Consider the following 23258-nt stretch of genomic DNA (forward strand, 5'->3'; position numbering starts at 1 on the left):
TGAACTATAGTTTCCCTCCTTGTAAAAAGCACTGATAAAACCATCCCACAGAGTGATCATGACAAGTAAATTAACTCAGCACTTTGGGAGGCTGAGGCAGACAGATCCCTTGAGGTCAGGAGTTCAAGACCAGCCTGGTCAAGATGGTGAAACCCCATCTCTGCTAAGAATACAAAAATTAGCCAGATGTGGTGGTGCATGCCTCTAGCTCCAGCTACTCAGGAGGCTGAGCCAGTAGAATCACTTGAACTCGGGAAGTGGAGGTTGCAGTTTGCTGAGATCGTGCCACTGCACTCCATCCTGCCTGGGTGGCAGAGCAAGACCCTGTCTTAAAAAAAAAAAAATGTTTTAAAAAGGCCGGGCACAGTGGTTAACGCCTCTAATTGCAGCACTTTAAGAGGTTGAAGTGGGTGGATCACCTGAGGTGTTCGAGACTAGCCTGGCCAATATGATGAAATCCCATCTCTACTAAAAATGCAGAAAATTAGCTGGGCATGGTGGCAAATACCTATAATCCCAGTTACTCAGGAGGTTGAGGCAGGAGAATCACTTGAACCTGAGAGGCAGAGGTTGCAATGAGCTAAGATCGTGCCACTGCACGCCAGCCTGGGCAACAAGAGCCAAGAGCAAAACTCTGTCTCAAAAAAAAAAAAGGAAGAACTCATGTAGGTAAAGTCTAGTGCCTGGCAAGTAAAGAGCGGATGTGGTATCTGCTCGTGTTATTAACATTGTCATTACTAGTGAAGCAATGAGTGAGCATAAGTACCGAGATGTCTATAACCCAGTTCCTGACCTCCAGAGGCTCGCTGGTGAGAGACATATACAAATAACCATCGATAATGCCAAGCAAAATTCAGTCTTTGCTACCATATAGGTGTCTGTTCAGTTATTTATCAAAACACATTTATAAAGTGGCACTGTGCTAGACTCTGGGGATTCAACGGTGAACAAGACAAATACCCTTCTCTCAAGGGTTGTGTGTGTGTGCGTGCAGATTAATTCAGATTTTCAAGATTGGCATAATACAAAAGGACCCATGTCAAAATGGGCCTGAAGAATTCATGGGAGCTTGGCTGGCAGAAGTGAGCTCAAGGCTGAAGGAAGGCTATGAATAAATGTCATAAAGACGTAAGAAGTTTGGAGAATGGCATGAAAGGAAGGGCCAAGAAAGGCAGATGAGCTACTTCTCCGTGATAAGTGAGAAACTGGTGAGATAAATTAGCTGCACGTGGTGGCGCATGCCTGTAGTCCAAACTACCTAGGGGGTTAAGCAGGGAGAATCTCTTGAGCCCAGGAGTTGGAGGCTAGGGTGAGCTATGATCATGCCACTGCACTGCAGCCTGGGCACAGAATGAGACTCCATCACACAAAAAGAAAAGAAAAGAAAAATTGGTGAAATGAGAGTCTCTCTCCATCCATCCATTCACCCATTCAACAAATATTTGTACAGCATCTAACATGTACTACATACTAGTGACACAATGGGAAACAAGATAAAGTCCCTGTTCTCAGAGAAATAAGCAAGGAAATCAGGATGGTTGAATGGCTGGGTGGATGGATGGATAAATGGATGGATGGATGGATGGATGGATGGATGAATGGGTGGACGGATGGGTGGATGGGTGGGTGGATGGATAAATTGATGGATGGGTAGGTGAATGGGTGGGTGAATAGATGGATGGGTGGATGGAGGGGTAGACAGATAGGAGGGAGGATGGATGGATGAATGGATAGATGGATGGAAGGTAGGTAGAGAGAGGTGGAGAGAGAGAGAGATCCAAAGAGACCAGGGCCCCAAAGGGCTAACTTTCAGCAAGCAGTCTAGGGTCATCTCACCTGTTTATACTTTGTATAGGGAAACCATAATGAGGACCCAAGGCCAGGCCCCACAAGTTCCAGAAAACTCACAGCTCTTGGCCATGGGCCCAGGAGCCATCAACACTCAGGTGACTGGGGCCGCTTGTCCATCCCCAAGGCAGGAACGGAAAAGCAGCAGCTACCCGGAGCACAGTGCTGCCCTCTACGCCCCATGCTGCAGAAATAAACAACCCTAAAGATCAAATGTGGCCATGCTGTGCTTCACTGATAAGCTCTGGAACTTTTGAAGTCGAACCAGAATCCCCAAACACCAGAAGCAGCTGGGACCTTTGGAGCCCAGGAGCTGTGGCCAAGCTACGTAGGCTAACATCTGTAAACCCTCCTGCCTCATCAGAGGCCCTGCCAGGGCTTCCCCGCCTACCCCATGCTCAGCGTGACTTTTGACCCCAAAATCACTACAGCTTCAAATTAAAATAAGTCCCAGGAAAACATACACATATAGTATTAATATTAGGTAATGATAAGTGATATAAAGATGAATAAAATAGGCCAGGTGTGGTAGCTCACACCTGTAATCCCACCACTTTGGGAGGCCAAGGCAGGCAGATCACCTAAGGTTGGGAATTTGATACCAGCCTGACCAACATGGAGAAACCTCATCTCTAAAAATACAAAAAATTAGCTGGGTGTGGTGGTGCATGCCTGTAATCCCAGCTACTCTACTCAGGAGGCTGAGGCAGGAGAACTGCTTGAATCTAGGAGGCGAAGATTGCAGTGAGCTGAGATCGCGCCCTTGCACTCCATCCTGGGCAAACAAGAGCAAGACTCCGTCTCACAAAAAGAAAAAAGAGGAATAAAATAGGATAAGGGCATGGAGAATGATGGAAAGTGTCTCCTTTATGGAGGGGATCACGGACAGCCTTTCTGAGCAGGCAGGGTTGATCAGACATTTATGAATTGCAGGGAGAGAAGAGGAGTGTTCCAGAGACAGGAAACAGTGTGAATGGGAAGGCTGACCAGGTCTATCTTAGCCATAGGAGAGAATCCTGCCCCACAAAGAAATGTCCCTCCCAGAAGCCTGGTTGGTATCAGACACCTTAGGAATGAATCAGCCAGAGAGAGTGTAAAGAGATACCCTCAGAGGTGGGCTGAGTAGACATGTCCTGCTGCCAAGACCCAAATGAAATCATTTCACAGGGCACAGTCAGCCTCACTGACCCCCTCAGCTGCTTACCTGGCTCTCCAGAAAAGGCAACAAATAATTAGCAGGGTTTTCTGAATAGCAAGACTGCTTTTCTCATTCCGGTGCTTCATGGAGACTCAATAAATGGGAATCAAATCAAGTTGAACTGAGTCCAACAAAATTGAATCCAGAAACCATTAGAGAGTCTAAAATAAAGGGTGGTGTCAGAGAAGTGGCATGCACAGGGTGGAAGTCTTCAGTGGGAGCCGAGGGAGAGAAGGAGCCAGACCAGGCACAGCCCACACCCCGGCAGTGACCTGGGAGCAGGGATCTGAGCGGAGAACACCAAATCATTCTCCGCTGTTCACATCTTGGCTCATCTGTAAACTCCATCTAAATTAGTCTTAATTTGCCACTTAGGAGACTAGCAGAGTGGCTGAACTCGCTGCTCACAATTTAAGCAGAAAAGATAATTAAGATGTAGTCGGGAGGAACAGAAAGAACAGAACCTTTTCTCTCCAGTACCCAGAAGCAGCAAAAGAATGGTGGCTGTTTGGAAATAGAACTCTCTGAATGCAAGTGGCAGCTTCTGAAGGCAGAGAAAGGTCTGTTCTGCCCAAGAATGTGAAGACAAAGGAAAGCAACCCAGAGTACTGAATGGCAGGAGGTCAGAGACATCTGGGCAGGAACACAACTTAGCCTCCAGGAGTGGGCAAGAAGTGGGTCCTTCTCACTCACAGGCTCCAAAGCAGCACCCTTTTGAACAGTTACTTTTTAAGGTAATATATTGATGATTGACATATCTGTGATGAAAAGATATGAGAATAAAGAGTGTAAAAGAAAGAATGGGCTAGGCATGATGGCTCATGCCTGTAATCCCAGCACTTTGGGAGGCCAAGGCAAGGGTATCACTTGAGTCTAGGAGTTTGAGACCAGCCTGGGCAACATAGAGAGATCCCATCTCTATCAAAGTTTTAAAAATTAGCCAGGCAGGCATGGCAATGCACACCTGTGGTCCCAGCTATTCAGGAGGCTGAGGCAGAAGAATTGCTTGAGCCCATGAGACTGAGGTTGCAGTGAGCCGTAATCATATCATGGCACTCCAGCCAGGGCAACAGAGTGAGACCCTGTCTCAAAAAAGAAAAAAAAAAAAAAAAAGACTGGGAGACTACCTCCCAACAACCTGCAATACCCTGCACTTTCCAATTTTAGCATCCCAGGAAACTCTTCTGTCTTGGACACACTGAGGTCTACACCCTCGCCTCAGCTCTGCCCTATTCTGAGCCCAGTTCTCTCTGACATTACAACCTGAGTCCATCTCAAGACACTACTTCTTGGCTGGGCACAGTGGTTCACACCTGTAATCCCAGCACTTTGGGAGGCTGAGGCAGGTGGATCACCTGAGGTCAGGAGTTCGAGATCAGCCTGGCCAACATGGTAAAACCCTGTCTCTACTAAAAATACAAAAAATTAGCCAGGCGTGGTGGCAGGCGCCTGTAATCCCAGCTACTCAGGAGGGTAAGGCAGGAGAATCGCTTGAACCTGAGAGGCGGAGGCCAAGGTGGCAGTGAGCTGAGATCACACACCATTGCACTCCAGCCTGGGCAACAAGAGCAAAACTCGGTCTCAAAAAAAAAAAAAAAAAAAAAGGCACCACTTCTGACCTTGCCAGTCACTTGCTGTGTGACTTGGACAAACATCTTAACCCTTCAGAGTCACAGTTTCTTCATTGGCAAAATAGTGATAATAACAGCACTCACCTTATGGGGTTTTGAAAACTAAATCCATCATGGCATGTAAAGTGCCTAGCACAGAGCAAAGGCTAATAAATGCACTCGTTATTTAAAAGCAGCTGTGGACTTGGGGAGTGAAGAGTGAGGACGCTACCTTTGCATTATTTTCTGGGGTATGTGGAGAACAGTCTCCAGATCCACCTGAAATAGATTCCAACCCTGCTCTGAATGGCATTGCTTTAGCAAACTGGGAGCCGCAGATAAAATTGGAGTTCAGTGACCCTCCTGGATGTGGTCCATAATGATGCGTATTTTCCCTCCATCCCTTTCTCCCTGGTGGCTCTTTGGCTTAGGAACCCCAGGCACACTTTAGCTTAAAGCCAGATTTTGTGGAGCTCAATTTATCTAAGTGAGAAGGAAGACGCAACCTCCTTCTCACATTACCCTCTTCTCATATTTACGCTTAACACCTGAAGATTCCGCGCTGACGGTGTGTTCAGAGAGAGAACGTGCTTTGGCGGTGGATGACCACCTGCTGTGAAGAAAGTGAGAAGAGGAGAGTCATGAGCTACTAGGCGGCGCCGCGGTGCCAGCTCCTGCCCAAGCAATTCCCTCTGGACAGACTGTTTAGGGAGGCTCTTCCCAGATAACACCAATTACTTCTAAAGGAGGAGGGTGTTGTGTTGTTCCAGAAGTGCCTTCCACAGTGTGGAGGAGTCACTTGAATAAACATTTCCAAAGGGATTGAGACTCAGAAATCAGCCATGTTAGAAACTTTAAAGAAGAAGAAGGAGGGAAAGGGGAGGGAGAGGAAGAGGAAGAAAGGCAGGAAGAGGAAGAAGAGAAAGAAACGGAAGAGGAAGTAGGAAGAGGAAGATCTTTAAGAACTAGGACATGAGCCATTGCTGTTCATGGGAATGGCCATTGAAATTCCTGGTCGCAAAGGCAAGGGGCTGTTAACATCACTTTCACCTCCTCACTGAAGGGTCCTGAGCTAGGGAGACAGACCCCTGGAGGAAAAAGATCCTGTTGGGGAGACTCTTTTAAAGACAAGGACTTCTCAGCCGGGTGTGGTGGCCTACGCCTGTAATCCCAGCACTTGAACCCGGGAGGTGGAGGTTGCAGTGAGATCACAACACTGCCCTCCAGCCTGGGTGGCAGAGTGAGATGCTGTCGAAAAAAGGAAGAAGAAGAAAAGAAGAAGAAGAGGAGGAGGAGGAGGAAGAGGAAAGAAAGAAAGAAAGAAAGAAAAAAAAGAAAGAGACAGAAAGAAAGAAGGACAAGGACTTCTCTTGCTTTTCTTGGAATTCCTTGAATATCCTGTATCTTTGGTGAAAGATGGGATGATTTGATGTGGCATACAGATGAAGTATTAAATAACATCAAAACACAGATAGGGAGAGGTAGTCCCTTTTCAATGCTCTTAATTCTTCCAGTTCAGTCAAGGAGAAAGTCTCACTTGATGCTTGTATGTATTTAACACCTCATTAACACTTTTTTTTTTTTTTGAGATGGAGTCTCGCTCTGTCGCCCAGGCTGGAGTGCAGTGGCATGATCTTGGCTCACTGCAACCTCCATCTCCCGGGTTCAAGCAATTCTCCTGTCTCAGTGTCCTGAGTTTTTGGGACTACAGGCGCCTGCCACCACGCCCGGCTAATTTTTTTGTATTTTTAGCAGAGACGAGTCTTCACCATATTGATCAGGCTTGTCTCAAACTCCTGACCTAAAGTGATCCACTCACCTTGGCCTCCGAAGTGCTGGGATTGCAGGCGTGAGCCACTGCGCCAGTCTCATTAACACTTCTAATCTCCCTTTTCAACAGAGAGAGCAGGTCTAAGTCTCCCTCAGTAGCAGGTAGCAAAATTGAGGGCTCTAATTTAATTGCATGACTTGTTTCCTTTGTTTTAATTTTACAGTTATTTTCTGTTTACACCAAGTAAGCCTGCTTTCCCATCCATGGTAGTGTCATAAAATTTATTTTTTTAATGGATTTACTTAAATGGAAAAGGTGAGGTTTTTTTAAATCAGTAAACTAATAATAATACAAATGATACCTAGATACGGCATATATATATATGGCGACAGGTGGCCATGAATATTCAAAGTTGAGAAACCAGTGCTCTCCACCCAGCAACTACCTGGCACATAGGAGGTGCTCTGTAAATATATGGCCGTTGCCAGATTAAAGCCAGGCTTCTCTCTGCTTGATATTAACACTTTTTTTTTTTTTTTTTTTTTTGAGACGGAGTTTCGCTCTCGTTACCCAGGCTGGTGTGCAATGGCGCAATCTCGGCTCACCGCAACCTCTGCCTCCTGGGTTCAGGCAATTCTCCTGCCTCAGCCTCCTGAGTAGCTGGGATTACAGGCACGTGCCACCGTGCCCAGCTAATTTTTTGTATTTTTAGTAGAGATGGGGTTTCACCATGCTGACCAGGATGGTCTCGATCTCTTGACCTCATGATCCACCCACCTCGGCCTCCCAAAGTGCTGGGATTACAGGCGTGAGCCACCGCGCCCGGCCATTTTTTTTTTTTTTTTTGAGACGGAGTTTTACTCTTGCTGCCCAGGCTGGAGTGCAATGGCTCGATCTCAGCTCACCGCTGAGATCAGCAAGCTCTGCCTCCAGGTTTCAAGCAATTCTCCTGCCTCAGCCTCCTTAGTAGCTGGGATTACAGGCATGCGCCACCACATCCAGCTAATTTTGTATTTTTAGTAGAGATGGGGTTTCTCCGTGTTGGTCAGGCTGGTCTTGAACTCTCAACCTCAAGTGATCCGCCCACCTCAGCCTCCCAAAGTGCTGAGATTACAAGCGTGAGCCACTGTGCCTGGCTGATATTAACACACTTTTTAAAGCAATTTCAAATTTGTTTTTTTTTTCTTTTTTTTCTTTTTTTTTGTGATGGAGTCTTGCTCTGTCACCTAGGCTGGAGTGCAGTGGTGCAATCTCAGCTCACTGCAACCTCCACCTCCCGGGTTCAAGTGATTCTCCTGCTTTAGCCCCCTGAGTAGCTGAAATTACAGGTGCTCGCACCATGCCTAGCTAATTTTTGTATTTTTAGAAGAGAGAGGGTTTCACCATGTTGGCCAGGCTGGTCTCGAACTCCTGACCTCAGGTGATCCACCCACCTCCACCTCCCAAAGTGCTGGGATTACAGGTGTGAGTCACCGGACCTAGCCTCAAACTTGTATTCTTAAATGACTCTTAAATGGGCTATTGTTATGTGTGTAGATGCCAAGTCTTTCAACAACTAGGCTGTACCCAAGGAAAATAGATAGATCAAAGCTCCCAGATTCCTTCTCCTTAGAGGATTCTTATATATCTATATGTTTAGAAGCAAGGTCAACATTCAATGTCTCACAACAGTCTCGGGGCAGGAGGTAGTTATGCCTGAGCCCTTCAGAAGTATGTTCTCAGGCAGAGACAGATAGATCCACTGTCACACTACTACTAGTCATGGTAGCTTTTGTCACATATGTCCAGTGCTCACTCATTCATTCTACAGATACTTATGGAGCACCTATTTTGTGCCAAGCATTGTTGTAGGGCCTGGGGAGACATCAATGAAGAAAACAGATTTTTAAACTTCCCATCCTGGTGGAGCTTGCCTTCTGAGTGAGGGAGACAATAAATACAATAAATGTGGAAATGACACAGCGTGTTAAAAGAAAGTGACTATTGTTTTGGGCAGGACATGAGCAAGGTAAGGGGACTAGGGATGGCAAGGGGTGGGGATGGAGGGTGGCAGCTGGGGTTGGACTTACCAGGCAGGCAGAGTCTGAGCAAGACTGGAAAGAGGAGAGAGAGTGAGAGAAGCAGAGGATACTTTTAGGGAAGAGCCCGCTGGGCAGAGGGCCTGCCAGCATAAAGGTGTTGAGATGAGTGTGGGCCTGGCATGTTCAAAGAACAGGACGGAGGCAGGAGTGAGGGAGAGCATGGGAGATGTGGTCAGAGAGGTCATGGAGAGGGCACTTTTAGGTCATTAGAAGGACTTTGGCTTTTTCATTGAAAGAAGTGGGGTGCTCTGAACCTCTGAGAAACGTCATGGGCAGCTTCCAATTTAAAGGGTCACTCAGGCTGCTGTCTGATGAGGCACGTGGGATGCAGAGCGGAAGCATGGAGGCCAGTTAGACGTCCCGGGGGAGGTGCTGAACCCAGGTAGAGGCAGTGGAAGTGGTGAGAGCACACACATACTCTGGATCTGTTGTAAAAGGAAAAGTAAAGGATTTAGCTGTATGACCCGACAATTCCACACCTAGGCATACAGACCAGAAAACAGAAAACAGGCTTTCAAACAAAAATTTGTACTGGAATGTTTATAGCAGCATTATTCTTAAGGGTAAAAGAAGTGGAAACAACCCAAATATCCGTCAACTGGTGAATGGATAAACGAAACATACTGCATGCTCCAACATGGGTGAACCTTAGAAACATCATGCTAGGTGAAAGAAGCCAGACACAAAAGACCACGTATTGTATGATTGCATTCATATCAAATGTCCAGAACAGGTAAATCCATGCAGACAGAAAGCAGTTTGTGGGAGGGGTAATGCAGAGTGACTACTAATGAGTATGAGGGGTTTTGGAGGGTGATGAAAATGTTCTGAAATTAGCAATGACGGCTGCATAACTTTGTGAATGTATTGGAAACCACTGAATTGTGCACTTTCAAATGGTGGATTTTATATGAATTTTACATTAAAAAAAAAAAAAGTAAACTATTAGGCCAGGCACAGTGGCTCACACCTGTAATCCCAGCACTTTGGGAGGCCAAAGTGGGCAGATCACCTGAGGTCAGGAGTTCAAGACCAGCCTGGGTAACATGGCAAAACTCCATCTCCACTACTAATAATTAAAAATGAGCCAGGCATAGTGGCATGCTCCTGTAATCACAGCTACTCGGGAGGCAGAGGTACAAAAATCTCTTGACCCTGGGAGGTGGAGGTTGCAATGAGCCAAGATCACGCCACTGCACTCCAGCCTGGGTGACAGAGCAAGACTTCATCTCAAAAAAAAAAAAAAAAAGAAAGAAAAGAAAAGAAAACTATTTACTAATGGATTAGATGTGGGGGGGTGGAAAAAAGATAGGAGTCAAGGATGACAGCTGGAAGGATGGGGTAATCATTACCCAAGTTAGAGAAGACTGTGGGTGGGGCAGGTTTGGGGAGGAAGATCAGGAGTTCAGTTCTGGACATGTTAAATTTGAAATGTAATTAGCTGTAAAAGTTCAGAGTTCAGGAAGAGGTCCAGACTGGAAATGCGAATCCTGGAGACAGCACCTGCATGTAGATGGCATTTGGTGTCTAAGCCTGGCTAAGATCACCATGACTGCTGAGTGGAGACAGCTGAGGAAGAAGCTCATGGACTGACTGAGTCTGGGGCATCCCAACATTAAGAGATCAAGGAGATGAAGAGGAACCAGACAGAGGGCAGTTACTAATGTGGGAGAAGAAAAAACAAGAGAATGTATTGTCCAGAAAGCAAAGAAAAAAGCAAGGCAGGAGAGTTCCTCCTTGTCAAACACTTCTGATAGGCCAAACAGGATGAGAACCAAGAGCAACATCGGGCTTGGCAAACAAAGGTCACTCATGACCTTGACAAGGGTAGTTTCAGGGAAGTTGTGGAGGCAAAAGCCTGATTCAAAGGAGAAGAATGAGAGACAATGAGAACAGAAAATTAGTTTGCATTTGAGAAGTTTTTGCAAAAAGGAATTAGAAATGGGTGGTCAGGGGCCGGTCGTGGTGGCTCACACCTGTAACCCCAGCACTTTGGAAGGCCGAGGCGGGCGGATTACAAGATCAGGAGTTCAAGACCAGCTTGACCAACGTGGTGAAACCCCATCTCTGCTAAAAATACAAAAATTAGCTGGGTGTAGTGGCGGGCACCTGTAATCCCAGCTACTCCAGAGGCTGAGGCAGGAGAATCCCTTGAACCCAGAAGGCAGAGGTTGCAGTGAGCCAAGATAGTGCCACTGCACTCCAACCTGGGCAACAGAGCGAGACTCTGTCTCAAAAAAAAAAAAAAGAAAAGAAAGAAAGGAAAAAAGAAAAAAAAGAAATGGGTGGTCAGGGGCAAGAAGGGAAATTTTTTAAACATTTAGCACATGTCTATATGCTGATGGGGTTGATCCATTGGAAGAGAGAGCAAATCAGTGAAGTGGGATGAGAGAGAAAATTGCTGGAGTGATGTCCCTGAGTTGGCAAGAAAGAGTGTGACCAGGTGCACAGCGGATGGATTGAACTTGCACAGCTCATCTAGAGTAAGAGGGAAAAAGCAGGGAATATGAGTACAAGTGCTGGTAGCCATATCACCATCAGCAAATGTGATGGGAGTTTAGGAAAATGGTCCTCTGGCTGCATTAGTAATCTCGGAATAGGAGACAAGATCAGCTGCTACTGGGAGGAAGGAGAAGCAGGTATTGGGGGTTTTAGGAGATGAGAAGGAATAAAATCGTCCAGGAGGATGAGGGGACAGCTGAATGGAGTAAAGGAACTTAGTAAGATCACCAGGCAGCAGGGAGGCATGCTTTTACATTCCTGCTGAGGAATTTAAAGTGACATGGGTCAGCATGGTTATGATTTTTTTCTCCAGCCACATTCAGCTGCACAAGTGCAAACACGGAGTAGGCAAAGTCTTGGAAAAGACTTGGATGTAACCAACATTGTGATTTCACCAAGCAGGTGTGGGGAGGTGAGAAAGGGGCGAGGGATCTGAGAATATCACCAAGGGAATGATGCCAGTGACTGTGCACTAGATAAGGAAAGAAGAAAAACCAGGAAGGGGAAGGATGGGGAAAGGAGTTTGGGATGGATTGGAGGTCCTGGGGGTTGGGTGGGGAAAGATTAAAGGATTAAGGGTGTCCGGTTACAAGAAGGGGTACATGCAAAAACATTGAGGCAGTGGTCAGCGGGTGATATGCATGAAACTGAGATGATGGAGGGATGAAAATGATTGGTAATGAGAAGGTCCAGAGTATGAACACGAGAGTGAATGGGGAAAAGACCGTCCAAGGAGAGGAGGTCAAGGAAATAAGAGGCCAGAATGTTGGAAGGAGCAACTCCCTGTATAAGGAACTCACTAAGCATTAATTCAGGAAAAGAGATGGAGGGAATGACAGTGCAGCAGAAGCTAAAAGCTTTGAGAAATGCAAGTGAGTGCCTCCTGCATTACAAGCACACTTGTATCCCCAGGCCCAATGATTGTAGGCGAATAAGCAGGGAGACCAGTGTTCTTGGCAGAGAGGGTTTCAGTAAGAGTAAAAAGGGAAAGGAACCAAACATGTACCCCAGAGCCCAAGGTACAATTAAAAAATAATAATAATAAAAAAATAAAATTATATATTCATTAAAAAAAGAAATGAGATTGAAGACATAGTGGGGGGTTGGGGAGAGGCATGGCTTCTGAGACAAATGTGAATTGCAGAGGGCCCAGTGGAAGTATTTGGGGAACTGGGGAGGAGAGGTGAAGCTGGGGTAGGAAAGGAAGGGGTTGGAGGGTGTCGGGCATGATTTGGGGGATGCCCATTATAAAGAGAGAGAAGGAGCATAAGGAGGTCCGTCCTGCTGGTCTCCAGGCCAGTGGTGTTGGTGGAGATGTGAGTGTTTCAAGGCACAGACATCAAGGACTCTCTATTGATCAGTGTGGAAGGAGTCTTATTCTAAGGACCTGGACCATTCAGCACAGGTCAGGACACTCGGGGCAGGTGGCATAATTCCCAATACAAGAACTTGATGTTGACCTCTGGTGGGTGGTCTTACTCTGAGCAGGCAGTGCCCTCTTTTGGTTTCTCTTTAAAGAGTAGGAAGGCTGGCCAGGCGCAGTGGCTCATGCCTGTAATCCCAGCAATTTGGGAGGCTGAGGCAGGCGGATCACCTGAGTTCAAGAGTTTGAGAGCTGCCTGATCAACATGGAGAAACCCTGTCTCTACTAAAACTACAAAATTAGCCAGGCATGGTGGTGTGTGCCTGCAATCCCAGCTACTCGGGAGGCTGAGACAGGAAAACTGCTTGAACCTGGGAGGCAGAGGTTGCAGTGAGCCAAGATCGCACCACTGCACTCCCATCTGGGTGACAGAGCAAGACTCTGTCTCAAAAAAAAAAAAAAAAAAAAAAAAAAAAACAGTAGGAAGGCTGGCCGTGCACAGTGGCTCAAGCCCGTAATCCCAGCACTTTGGGAGGCCGAAATGGGCGGATCACCTAAAGTTGGGAGTTCAAGACCAAACTGACCAACATAAAGAAACCACCCCCCATCTCTACTAAAAATACAAAATTAGCCGGTTATGGTGGCGCGCGCCTAATCCCAGCTACTCAGGCTGAGCAGGAGAATCACTTGAACTCGGGAGGCAGAGGTTGCAGGGAGGCAGAGGTTGCAGTGAGCCAAGATCGCACGACTGCACTCCAGCCTGGGCAACAGAGCGAGACTGTCTCTTAAAAAAAAAAAAAAAAAGAAAGAAAAAGTAGGAAGGCTGGAGAAAAAGGTCTCAGGATCCAGAAGACTCTGCTTTCTGTATGTGTCCAGCTTTTGGAAACCCCTTTCCATGGTGAGCCAGCTTCAGTGCAGCAGCTCCAGTCCAAAAGGCCTGTACGACAAATAATCGTCACTTATCCCTCCAGTCCATCCTTGTATCTCTAGCTTCTAAACACACTGCGTGGCCTATGATAGATGCTCCCTTAAATACTTGCTAAATAGGGGTTGATATTTATTGTCCATGTGCCAGGCGCTGTGAAAAGCCTTTTATGTGGATTTTCTCCTTTCATCTTCATAACAACCCAATGAGACCGACACAATTATTATCCAATTCATATCTCAGGAGCCTGAGGCTCAGAGAGGGGCTAGGACTTGCCCAAGGTGACAGAGCCAGATGATTTGAAGCTAGACCTAGCTCACTCCAGCACGGGCCTTCTTAATCACCACCACATAGTGGTTATCAACTGACCGAGTTCGGAAAAACTTCCTAAAACCCATGTATGGAAGCCCTGGGTCTGGACCCAGGAGATATTCACAAGCTCTTCCTCCCTCCCCTTTGGACCCTACACCCAACCACCCGTTTTATTTTGTTCTCTCTCCAAGCTCCGCTGTTGCTCTCCATCCATCATGATTTCAGAAACCTTTATTTTTGTTTCCACCGTAGATGTGAAAAGCTGGCTTGTGATGTTTGGATTTCAGCTTAGCAACATCATTCCCGGCTTCCCAAGAGCCAAAATGTATTTCGTGCCTCCTCCCTATGAATTGTCAGAGAGTCAAGCAAGTGAGAATGGACAGGTAAGCACAGGTTCCTGCCAAGAATCCAAATGATTGTCATCATTCCCTTTTGCAAACAGAACCTCATGGGAGCTGAGGGCACGTCAGTGCCGGAAAACCTTGGAGCTGGGTGTAAAACGTGCGGGACACATTGAGACTTCCCAGGAAAGTGAATGTCAGTGCTGTCACCTGTCTGGCACAGCACATATTTCTTCCCAACCTGAATTACTGCCTTAATTGTGGTATCATTATCTGTTCAGTAGAATACCCTTGAGTCACTCCTTGATTAACAACAGCACAGAGAAATCTAGCAGCAACCTACCATCTGCACTGCCTATAAGATCATAACCCTTTTGGCTTTTATGGGACATCATAAAACTGTGGTTTGCAGTTTCTGTCCCATTAAAGAACATTTTTATGCCCCACATAAAACCTCGGCGCTTTATGGCCAAACGTATACAGATTGAGTTTTCAGAACATAATTTGTGCTTGGGTCTTTCTGTGATGACCGAGGGGTGGTCAGTTTCCATCTGGGTGCAGCTGAGACCTCTGCTACAATCAGATGGGAGGGGTTCAGATAACCCCTGCTACAGAACCGGCACTCAGCACTATCAAAGTCTGAAAGGTCTCAGCTGCTCTGAATAATTGTCCAGATTGTGTAACTACAGAGAGGCAAGGAGGAGCTGCTGGGTAATTGAGAACAGCGTTCGCTCAGTCCTGCCTCTTGGGGACCACTCAGTGGATGAATAGCCATCATTTCTCTCATTTATCTAAGTGCCGTTACCTCCCAAACGCAGCCTCCCCCATTATCCCAGCCTGTCCCCCAACCACCAATTGAGACAAGTTGTAATTTGCGAGGGGAGAACTCAAGGCCAAGGAGATAATGGTGATTTCATCCCCTGCAGAACCAGGGCGAGGATCCAAAGCGACTGCCTCAAAGCCGAGGGGTATTCCCTCCGGCCCTCGAAGCCTGAATCTCTCAGCCTGGTGCATCTCAGATGTTCATAGGCACACACATCACCCAGGGCATCTTGTTCACACGCAGCCTCTGACTCAGTAGCTCTGGAGTAAGTCCTGAGATTCTGCTTTTTGAACAGGACAGGGCCCAGTGATTCCTCCGCTGCTGGCTATACTTTGAGTGGCAAGGTCTTAACCCAAGGAAGTTCATGAAGATCCAAGTCACTGGCCTCCGAGAAATCTAGGTCAAGGTGGTGGGGTTCACGGCTGTTCAAATCAGCACCCTGCCCTTTGTGCCAGGATGTTCCTGGGTCTGAAGGGGGCAAGGCAGCTGCTTACCATCAGAGTGCAGAACGGGGCTCTTCCCAAGTGGTGGTGTGACCTGGTAAGTGTAGTAGGTCTGGGTGCCCATGCCAGCAAGGGGCGAACCTCCTTCACCATTTTTTTAGTTACTGGCAGTTACAAGGTGGACAGGCCACACCATCCGAGCACTGGTAATCAACCAGCTGTCCACAGTTCCAAAAGGTCAGACTCCATCAGCTCAGATCTGGACAGAACGGACACTAGTTCTTCCAGGCGAGTTCCAAGCCTTTCTCTTTTCTTTGTGACTCCTTTTTTTTTTTTAGTAAGTTGCCCAGCTCATCTTCTCAGCCTTCTCTGTTTTCTCATTCCCACAGCTCATTACAGGTGTCCAACAGACAACAGAGAGACATAATCAGGCCTTCATGGCTCTGGAAGGGCAGGTCATTACTAAAAAGCTCCACTCCAGCATCCGGGAGAAAGCAGGCCACTGGTTTGCCACCACCACGCCCATCATTGGCAAAGGTATCATGTTCGCCATCAAAGAAGGGCGGGTGACCACGGGCGTGTCCAGCATCGCCAGTGAGGACAGCCGCAAGGTGGCATCTGTGCTGAACAACGCCTACTACCTGGACAAGATGCATTACAGCATCGAGGGCAAGGACACCCACTACTTTGTGAAGATTGGCTCGGCCGACGGCGACCTGGTCACGCTGGGCACCACCATCGGCCGCAAGGTGCTGGAGAGCGGGGTGAACGTGACCGTGTCGCAGCCCACGCTGCTGGTCAACGGCAGGACTCGAAGGTTCACCAACGTTGAGTTCCAGTACTCCACGCTGCTGCTCAGCATCCGCTATGGCCTCACTCCCGACACCCTGGACGAAGAGAAGGCCCGCGTCCTAGACCAGGCGAGACAGAGGGCCCTGGGCACGGCCTGGGCCAAGGAGCAGCAAAAAGCCAGGGACGGGAGAGAGGGGAGCCGCCTGTGGACTGAGGGCGAGAAGCAGCAGCTCCTGAGCACCGGGCGCGTGCAAGGGTACGAGGGATATTACGTGCTTCCCGTGGAGCAATACCCAGAGCTTGCAGACAGTAGCAGCAACATCCAGTTTTTAAGACAGAATGAGATGGGAAAGAGGTAACAAAATAATCTGCTGCCATTCCTTGTCTGAATGGCTCAGCAGGAGTAACTGTTATCTCCTCTCCTAAGGAGATGAAGACCTAACAGGGGCACTGAGGCTGGGCTGCTTTAGGAGATCAAGTGGCAAGAAAGCTCACATTTTTTGAGTTCAAATGCTACTGTCCAAGCGAGAGTCCCTCATCCTGAAGTAGACTAAAGCCCGGCTGAAAATTCCGAGGAAAACAAAACAAACGAATGAATGAACAGACACACACAATGTTCCAAGTTCCCCTAAAATATGACCCACTTGTTCTGGGTCTACGCAGAAGAGAGACGCAAAGTGTCCGAAAGGAACAAAAGAACAAACGGAAAGCAAAGAAGAAAACAAAGAAAAACAAAACAAACACAGGACCGAAAAACAAAGAAACGAAGATGAGAAAGAAGGCCTCATATCCGATTACCTCACTCATTCACACGTGAGCGACATGCAGACATCCGCGAGGGCCAGCATCCCCAGACCAGCTGCGGGACAAACCACTCGGACTGCTTGCAGGACAAATACTTCCGACATTTTCGTTTAAGCAAATACAGGTGCATTGAGAACACGACTTTGGGGGTGATTTGTGTGTAGCGCCTGGGGAGGGGGGGATAAAAAAGGAGGAGTGAGCACTGGAAATACTTTTTAAAGAAAAAAAAACACGAAGGAAAAAAAGAAATTCCTATCAAAAATCAAAGTGAAATAATACCATCCAGCACTTAACTCTCAGGTCCCAACTAAGTCGGGCCTGAGCTAATTTATTTGAGCGCAGAGTGTAAAATTTAATTCAAAATGGTGGCTATAATCACTACAGATAAATTTCATACTCTTTTGTCTTTGGAGATTCCATTGTGGACAGTAATACGCAGTTACAGGGTGTAGTCTGTTTAGATTCCGTAGTTCGTGGGTATCAGTTTCGGTAGAGGTGCTGCATCGTGACACTTTTGCTAACAGGTACCACTTCCGATCACCCTGTACATACATGAGCCGAAAGGCACAATCACTGTTTCAGATTTAAAATTATTAGTGTGTTTGTTTGGTCCAGAAACTGAGACAATCACATGACAGTCACCACGAGGAGAGAAAATTTAAAAAATAAAAATAAAAACAAAAAAAATTTTAAAAATTTAAAAAAAAAAAACAAAAAAAGTCTAATAAGAACTTTGGTACAGGAACTTTTTTGTAATATACATGTATGAATTGTTCATCGAGTTTTTATATTAATTTTAATTTGCTGCTAAGCAAAGACTAGGGACAGGCAAAGATAATTTATGGCAAAGTGTTTAAATTGTTTATACATAAATAAAGTCTCTAAAACTCCTGTGGACACTGGTCTTGTGTGGAAATGCTTTGAGATGAGGAAACGGTAAGCGTTACTGGAAAAAAAAAGAGGAGCTGCCCAAATGTGCAGAGGCTGAGCTGGTATTTTGGTATTTTGAACACTTTTTTTTTTTTTTTTTTTTGAGATGGGAGTCTTGCTCTTTTCGCCCAGGCTACAGTGCAATGGTGCGATCTCAGCTCACTGCAACCTCTGCCTCCTGGGTTCAAGGAATTCTCCTGCCTCAGCCTCCCAAGTAGCTGGGATAACAGGCACGCGTCACCACGCCCAGCTAATTTTGTATTTTTAGTAAAGACGGGGTTTCTCCATGTTGGTCAGGCTGGTCTTGAACTCCCAACCTCAGGTGATCCACCTGCCTGGACCTCCCAAAGTGCTGGGATTACAGGGGTGAGCCACCACGCCTGGCCTTAATTTGTGTATTTTTAGTAGAGACAGGGTTTCACCATTTTGCCCAGGCTGGCCTCAAACTCCTGACCTCAGGTGACCCACCCACCTCAGCCTCCCAAAGTGCAGGGATTACAGGCATGAGCCACCACTCCCGGCCTGGCTGAGCTTTCGTTAGAGGTATCTTAATGCTCCCCAATTCTAGAACTAACTCTGCCTGCATCTGCAGCCCCTTCTCTGCATGGAGCAGAGGTGGACAGTCTGCATGTGGTGTGGGTGGCCGGTGAGGACCCTCAGAGCCTGCTCAAGCATGGATGGATCCCTCCAGCCCTCCTGGGACATTGAAGCTTCTCCCTGCAACCACATGTTAGTTCCGAGAGATGCTGGCAGAAATTAAAGAGGAACATTCACCACATTCAAAGACGTGTGTGTGTGTGTGTGTGTGTGTGTGTGTTTTCATATTTCTTTCCAGACTACATCAACCCCAAATCTTGGATACTTGGGACAACCCAATAAGAAGAGCATTGCTGGTTTCAATAATTTTTGTTTTACATCACTCCTAAAGTTAGAATACTACTATCATCAATTGCTGATATTTATTGGTGCTTATAATATTGTAATATTGCTTACAATATTTTAGTTCATCCTCACCTTTCATTCATTCAATGACATTTTCTCGAGAGCTGGCCTCGTGCCAGGTCCTGGGCTAAATTCTGGGTAAGAGAGGTGATTACACACCCATGGGCCCTTGCCTCATGAAACTATGAGCAGGAGTGGACACACAGCAGGAAAAGCATGTCATCAAGAAGTGAAAATGGTCCAAGCACAGTGGCACATGCCTGTAATGCCAGCACTTTGGGAGGCCAATGAGGTCAAGAGTTCAAGACCAGTCTGGCCAACATGATGAAACCCCGTCTCTACTAAAAATACAAAAATTAGCTGGTCATGGTGGCGCATGCCTGTAATCTCAGCTACTCGGGAGGCTGAGGCAGGAGAATTGCTTGAACCCAGGAGGCAGAGGTTGCAGTGAGCCGAGATCATGCCACTGCACTCTAGCCTGGGCGACAGAGACTCTGTCTCAAAAAAAAAAAAAAGAAATGAAATGAAAATGACAGGGCAGTAAGTGCCAAAAAACATAGATTTATAAAGCTATGGAATCACATGACTGGGGATGCGGCCCAGACTGAAGGTGTCACAGAAGTTGCTGGGTTCTGAAAGTTAAGTCAGAGTTAAGCAAATGAAGAGAAGGAAACACATTCCAGACCCAGGGAGCAGCCAATGCCCAGGGACCATGGCGGAGGAGCAGAGTGGGTTCAAGAACACAGAGGTGAGTGGTTAGGCCGCAGCACAGAAGAGGCTGGCAGGGCTCACCCCAGGATTCACAGGATTCAATTTTTTTTTTTAACATTAAAAGCAACAGAAAGCTGTGAATTTTAATTTCATAAAGAGTCCTGTGGCCAGGCACAGTGGCTCACGCCTGTAATCCCAGCCTTTTGGGAGGCCGAGGCGGACAAATCATGAGGTCAGGAGATCGAGACCATCCTGGCCATGGTGAAACCCCATCTCCACTAAAATACAAAAAATTAGACAGGCGTGTTGGCGTGCGCTTGTAGTTTCAGCTACTCAGGAGGCTGAGACGGGGGAATCGCTTGAACCTGGGAGACGGAGGTTGCAGTGAGTTGAGATCGTGCCACTGCACTCCAGCCTGGTGACAGAGCAAGACTCCATCTCAAAAAATAAATAAATAAGTGCTGTGGCTGCCATGTGGAAGACAGGGAGGGAAGCCGATGCGGTCACCTAGGTGAAATGAAGGAGGAAGCCAAGGAGGCCATCAACCTTTTAAAAAATTGGCTGGATGCATGCCCCAGATGAGCTCCTAGTATCTTTCACTGTGGAGATGAGAAATCCAAGGCCACCATCACCCAGCAAGTAAGTGGTGGAATCAGATTCAAGCCCAGCTGTGGCCAATTCCAAACCCTTTCCAGGAAGTCTGGGGCCTCCTCAGGTCCCATCACCCTCGGGTAGAAGGAAAGGGAGAGAGGGGCGGGGCTGGCCTGCTTGAACCCAGGTTCCTGGCCTCACAAGCCCTCTAGCCTCACTAGCAGAGCCAGTGATGACTTAGTTAAGCAAGCTGGCAACAACAAAAATGGCCCAGAGCACGTCCCTCTGGAGGCACGTGTGAACAGCCGCATCACCCCAGGGCCGTTGAGTTTGGGCTGTCTCCCTTCAGGAGGAGGACGGGAAGCAGGGGGCAGCTTCTCTGTCTTTGGGGTGCTTTGGTCCAGCTGCTTCCTGCCTCGTTTAATCTGGCTGGTGTCAGGACTACTTGGAGAAAGCTCACAGAACAGCTTCCCGTGGGTCATGAGGACGGCTCAGATCTTGGTTTGGTGGGAGCTTCGTGGGGACCAGCCACTGTGTTTTATCCTCCTGGAGAACATGCAGCCAGCAGGGCCCACCAACACGGAGTGCATGCCAGGCCAGAAGCTGTGGGATCTCACTCGGCCCGTGGCTTCTCTGCCCCATCCAGCCTCCTGGGGGACAGTTAGACCCAAAGGTGTGCAGACAAAGGGGACGGTGTGTCAAAAAGGGGACCGTATCACCAGAATGCCACCCAGGCCTGAAACTCTCCTCTTTTGGTTTAACCATCTTTGAATTTTCTGTGGGTTTTCTGCTACACCCAGATCAGGCTCTTATAACACACTACACAACACATACTAAGGGAGAAGGAAACGGGTATGGGGCAGAAATCCTCTGCTGCCTTGCCTTGGGCCAGTCCTAGAATGACCAGGACAGACTGATACAGAATTCTGGAAAGGCGGTCCAGCCTATGGGTTAGTGAAAATTGCGCACTCTGAAGTCAGACCACGTAGGAAGCAGTCCTGACTTTACCACTCACTAAATGAACATAGGAACTTGGGAAGGTTACATGTGCTAATTAGGGTAAATATCATTCACTGCATTAAGAGATAAACCCAATATAAGTTAGCAGAAGAGAAGTTTCTCACTTACATAGTAGTCCATCATGGGTCAGGGATGAGGGTGGCTTTGATGATTAAATGAGATATCGCCTGTATCATGGATATGTGGTATTCAATAAATGTGTTTTTTTTTTTCGGTTTTTTTTTTTTTTTTTTTGAGACAGAGTCTCAGTCTTGTCCCTCAGGCTGGAGTGCAGCGGCGCCATCTCAGTTCATTGCAACCTCCGCCTCCCGCGTTCAAGTAATGCTCCTGCTTCAGCCTCCCAAGTAGCTGAGAGCATAGGTTCATACCACGATGCCCAACTAATATTTGTATTTTTAGTAGAGATGGGGTTTCACTATGTTGGCCAGGCTGGTCTCGAACCCCTGACCTCAAGTGATCCACCCACCTCGGCCTCCCAAAGTGCTGAGATTACAGGTGTGAGCCACCATGCCCAGCCTCATTTTTATTATTTTAAAATCTTTCTTCCAAACACTGATTTTTCTAAGAGTAGAAATTGAGGCATAATAATTTTCACAGTGGGAGAGATTTGTATGTGGGGGCTGGGGAGATGGAGGAAGATCTTCCCTCAAATCTCATGTCCTCAAGAGCAATCTCTGCTGTCTCCCCTCTCCTGAGCCTGGGGAACTTTAAGAAGTACTTTCAGTGTGCAGACCTTGTTCATGGCTTCAAGGGCTTTTCAGAAAGGGTGACATCTGGAGAGTTGAGGGTCTCAGCAACGTGAAGACTGGCCATATGAACAAGGGACATCTGTTCAGGCATTCTACTTTCACAGTCACCAAGCACAATTTTGTCCCTGGCACTGTCAGAAGCTGGGAAGACAAAGATAAATAAAACATGGTCTGAAGTGTGAGACAAACTCACAAGCCAATCAATCACTAGGGCGCGATAGGCTCAGGGCTGGCACAGAAGTGATGAGCAAACACGTGACGCCCAGAGGACAGGAGTATGAAAGTTTTTGTTGTTGTTGTTGTTTTTGACACAGAGTCCCGCTCTGTCGCCCAGGTGGAGTTCAGTGGCGCAATCCCGGCTCACTGCAACCTGCACCTCCCAGGTTCAAGCGATTCTTCTGCCTCAGCCTCCCGAGTAGCTGGGATTATAGGCGCACACCACCACGACTGGCTAATTTTTGTATTTCTTAGTAGAGACGGGGTTTCACCATGTTGGGCAGGCTGGTCTTGAACTCCTGACTTCAGGTGATCCACCCGCCTTGGCCTCGCAAAGTGCTGGGATTACAGGAGTGAGCCACTGCTTCTGGCCTCCACAAGCACTTGAGTTGGGCACTGGCAGGTAAGAGAATGCTGAACAGACAAGGCAGGAGAGGACAGCAGGAGGGAGAAGAAAGAAGCAAAGAGGTGAGAAGTTCAGAGAGGCTGGGGTAGGTGCTAAGGGTTAGAACCATGCGGGAGCTTTCTAGACAGAGGTCCCAGGCCAATTAGATCAGGACCTCTGGAAGAAGGGTCTGATCCAGGGTAGGTGAGTTTCACGTGCAGTCACGTGCAGCCAGAAATGAGGAGCAGGGGATTGGAGCTCAGCGGGAAGCGCACGGGAGCGATGAGGTTTGTCAGAGGGAATGAGGCAGGAATAAGAGTCAGGCGAAGAAGCTGGATATTTTCCTGCCAGGTCATGAGGAACCTCAGTGTGGCTCTTGTCCATAGGGAGAAACACGATTAGGGAATCTTTCCGTTTGCAAAGTAGAGAAAGAAGAGGGGCAGAAGGGCCAGATCCCGGGAGAATCTGCAACAGTCAGGATGAGGACTCGAAGGAAGCAGGCTGGGGCGGTCAGAGCGGAGGGTGTGCTCCTCAAACCGGTTAGATTTGGGAAGTGAGGACGAGGTTCTGTAACTTGCTGAGTTGGGGAGAGGGTCTATGCAGGGTGGAACACCGAGAACACGATCCTGGCCAAGGACCGTCTCTCCGGGGCCTGCACCATTCCTTCTCCTTCGCCTCTCCCTCCTCCACGACCACCCAGGTGAAACACCCGGGAGGAACGTTTAGGGAGAAGCCTCACCTGCCTACTTCAGTGATCCTCTGAGCAGCCCAAGCGGGGACTTTCCAGGAAAGTTCTGATTCAGCGCGCTCACACCCAAGCCCCGCCTTCCACCCTGATGCAGCTGGGCAGCCTGTGAGGCGCCGTCCCCCAGCAGCGGGCACTGTGGCTGCGCTCCGCCCT

The 23258-nt window shown here is 47.7% G+C and overlaps 1 protein-coding gene across 12 annotated transcripts in view; it reads left to right on the forward strand.

Moving 5' to 3' along the window:
* Positions 1 to 17710, forward strand: part of TENM2 (teneurin transmembrane protein 2) — a 1274635-nt gene extending 1256925 nt beyond the window's left edge. For all 12 annotated transcript variants that reach the window (XM_064376511.1, XM_012461093.3, XM_064376512.1 and 9 more), the window contains 2 exons: positions 13863 to 13993; positions 15607 to 17710. In XM_064376511.1, coding sequence (XP_064232581.1) covers positions 13863 to 13993; positions 15607 to 16368 — 893 coding nt within the window. In that variant the 3' untranslated portion in view covers positions 16369 to 17710. The remainder of the gene's footprint in view (positions 1 to 13862; positions 13994 to 15606) is intronic.
* The last annotated feature ends 5548 nt before the right edge of the window (positions 17711 to 23258 follow it).

The sequence above is a fragment of the Aotus nancymaae genome, unplaced genomic scaffold (assembly GCF_030222135.1).
Source record: "Aotus nancymaae isolate 86718 unplaced genomic scaffold, 86718_ANA_hifiasm-v0.15.2.pri h1tg000015l_0, whole genome shotgun sequence".
NCBI classification, from domain to species: domain Eukaryota; kingdom Metazoa; phylum Chordata; class Mammalia; order Primates; family Aotidae; genus Aotus; species Aotus nancymaae.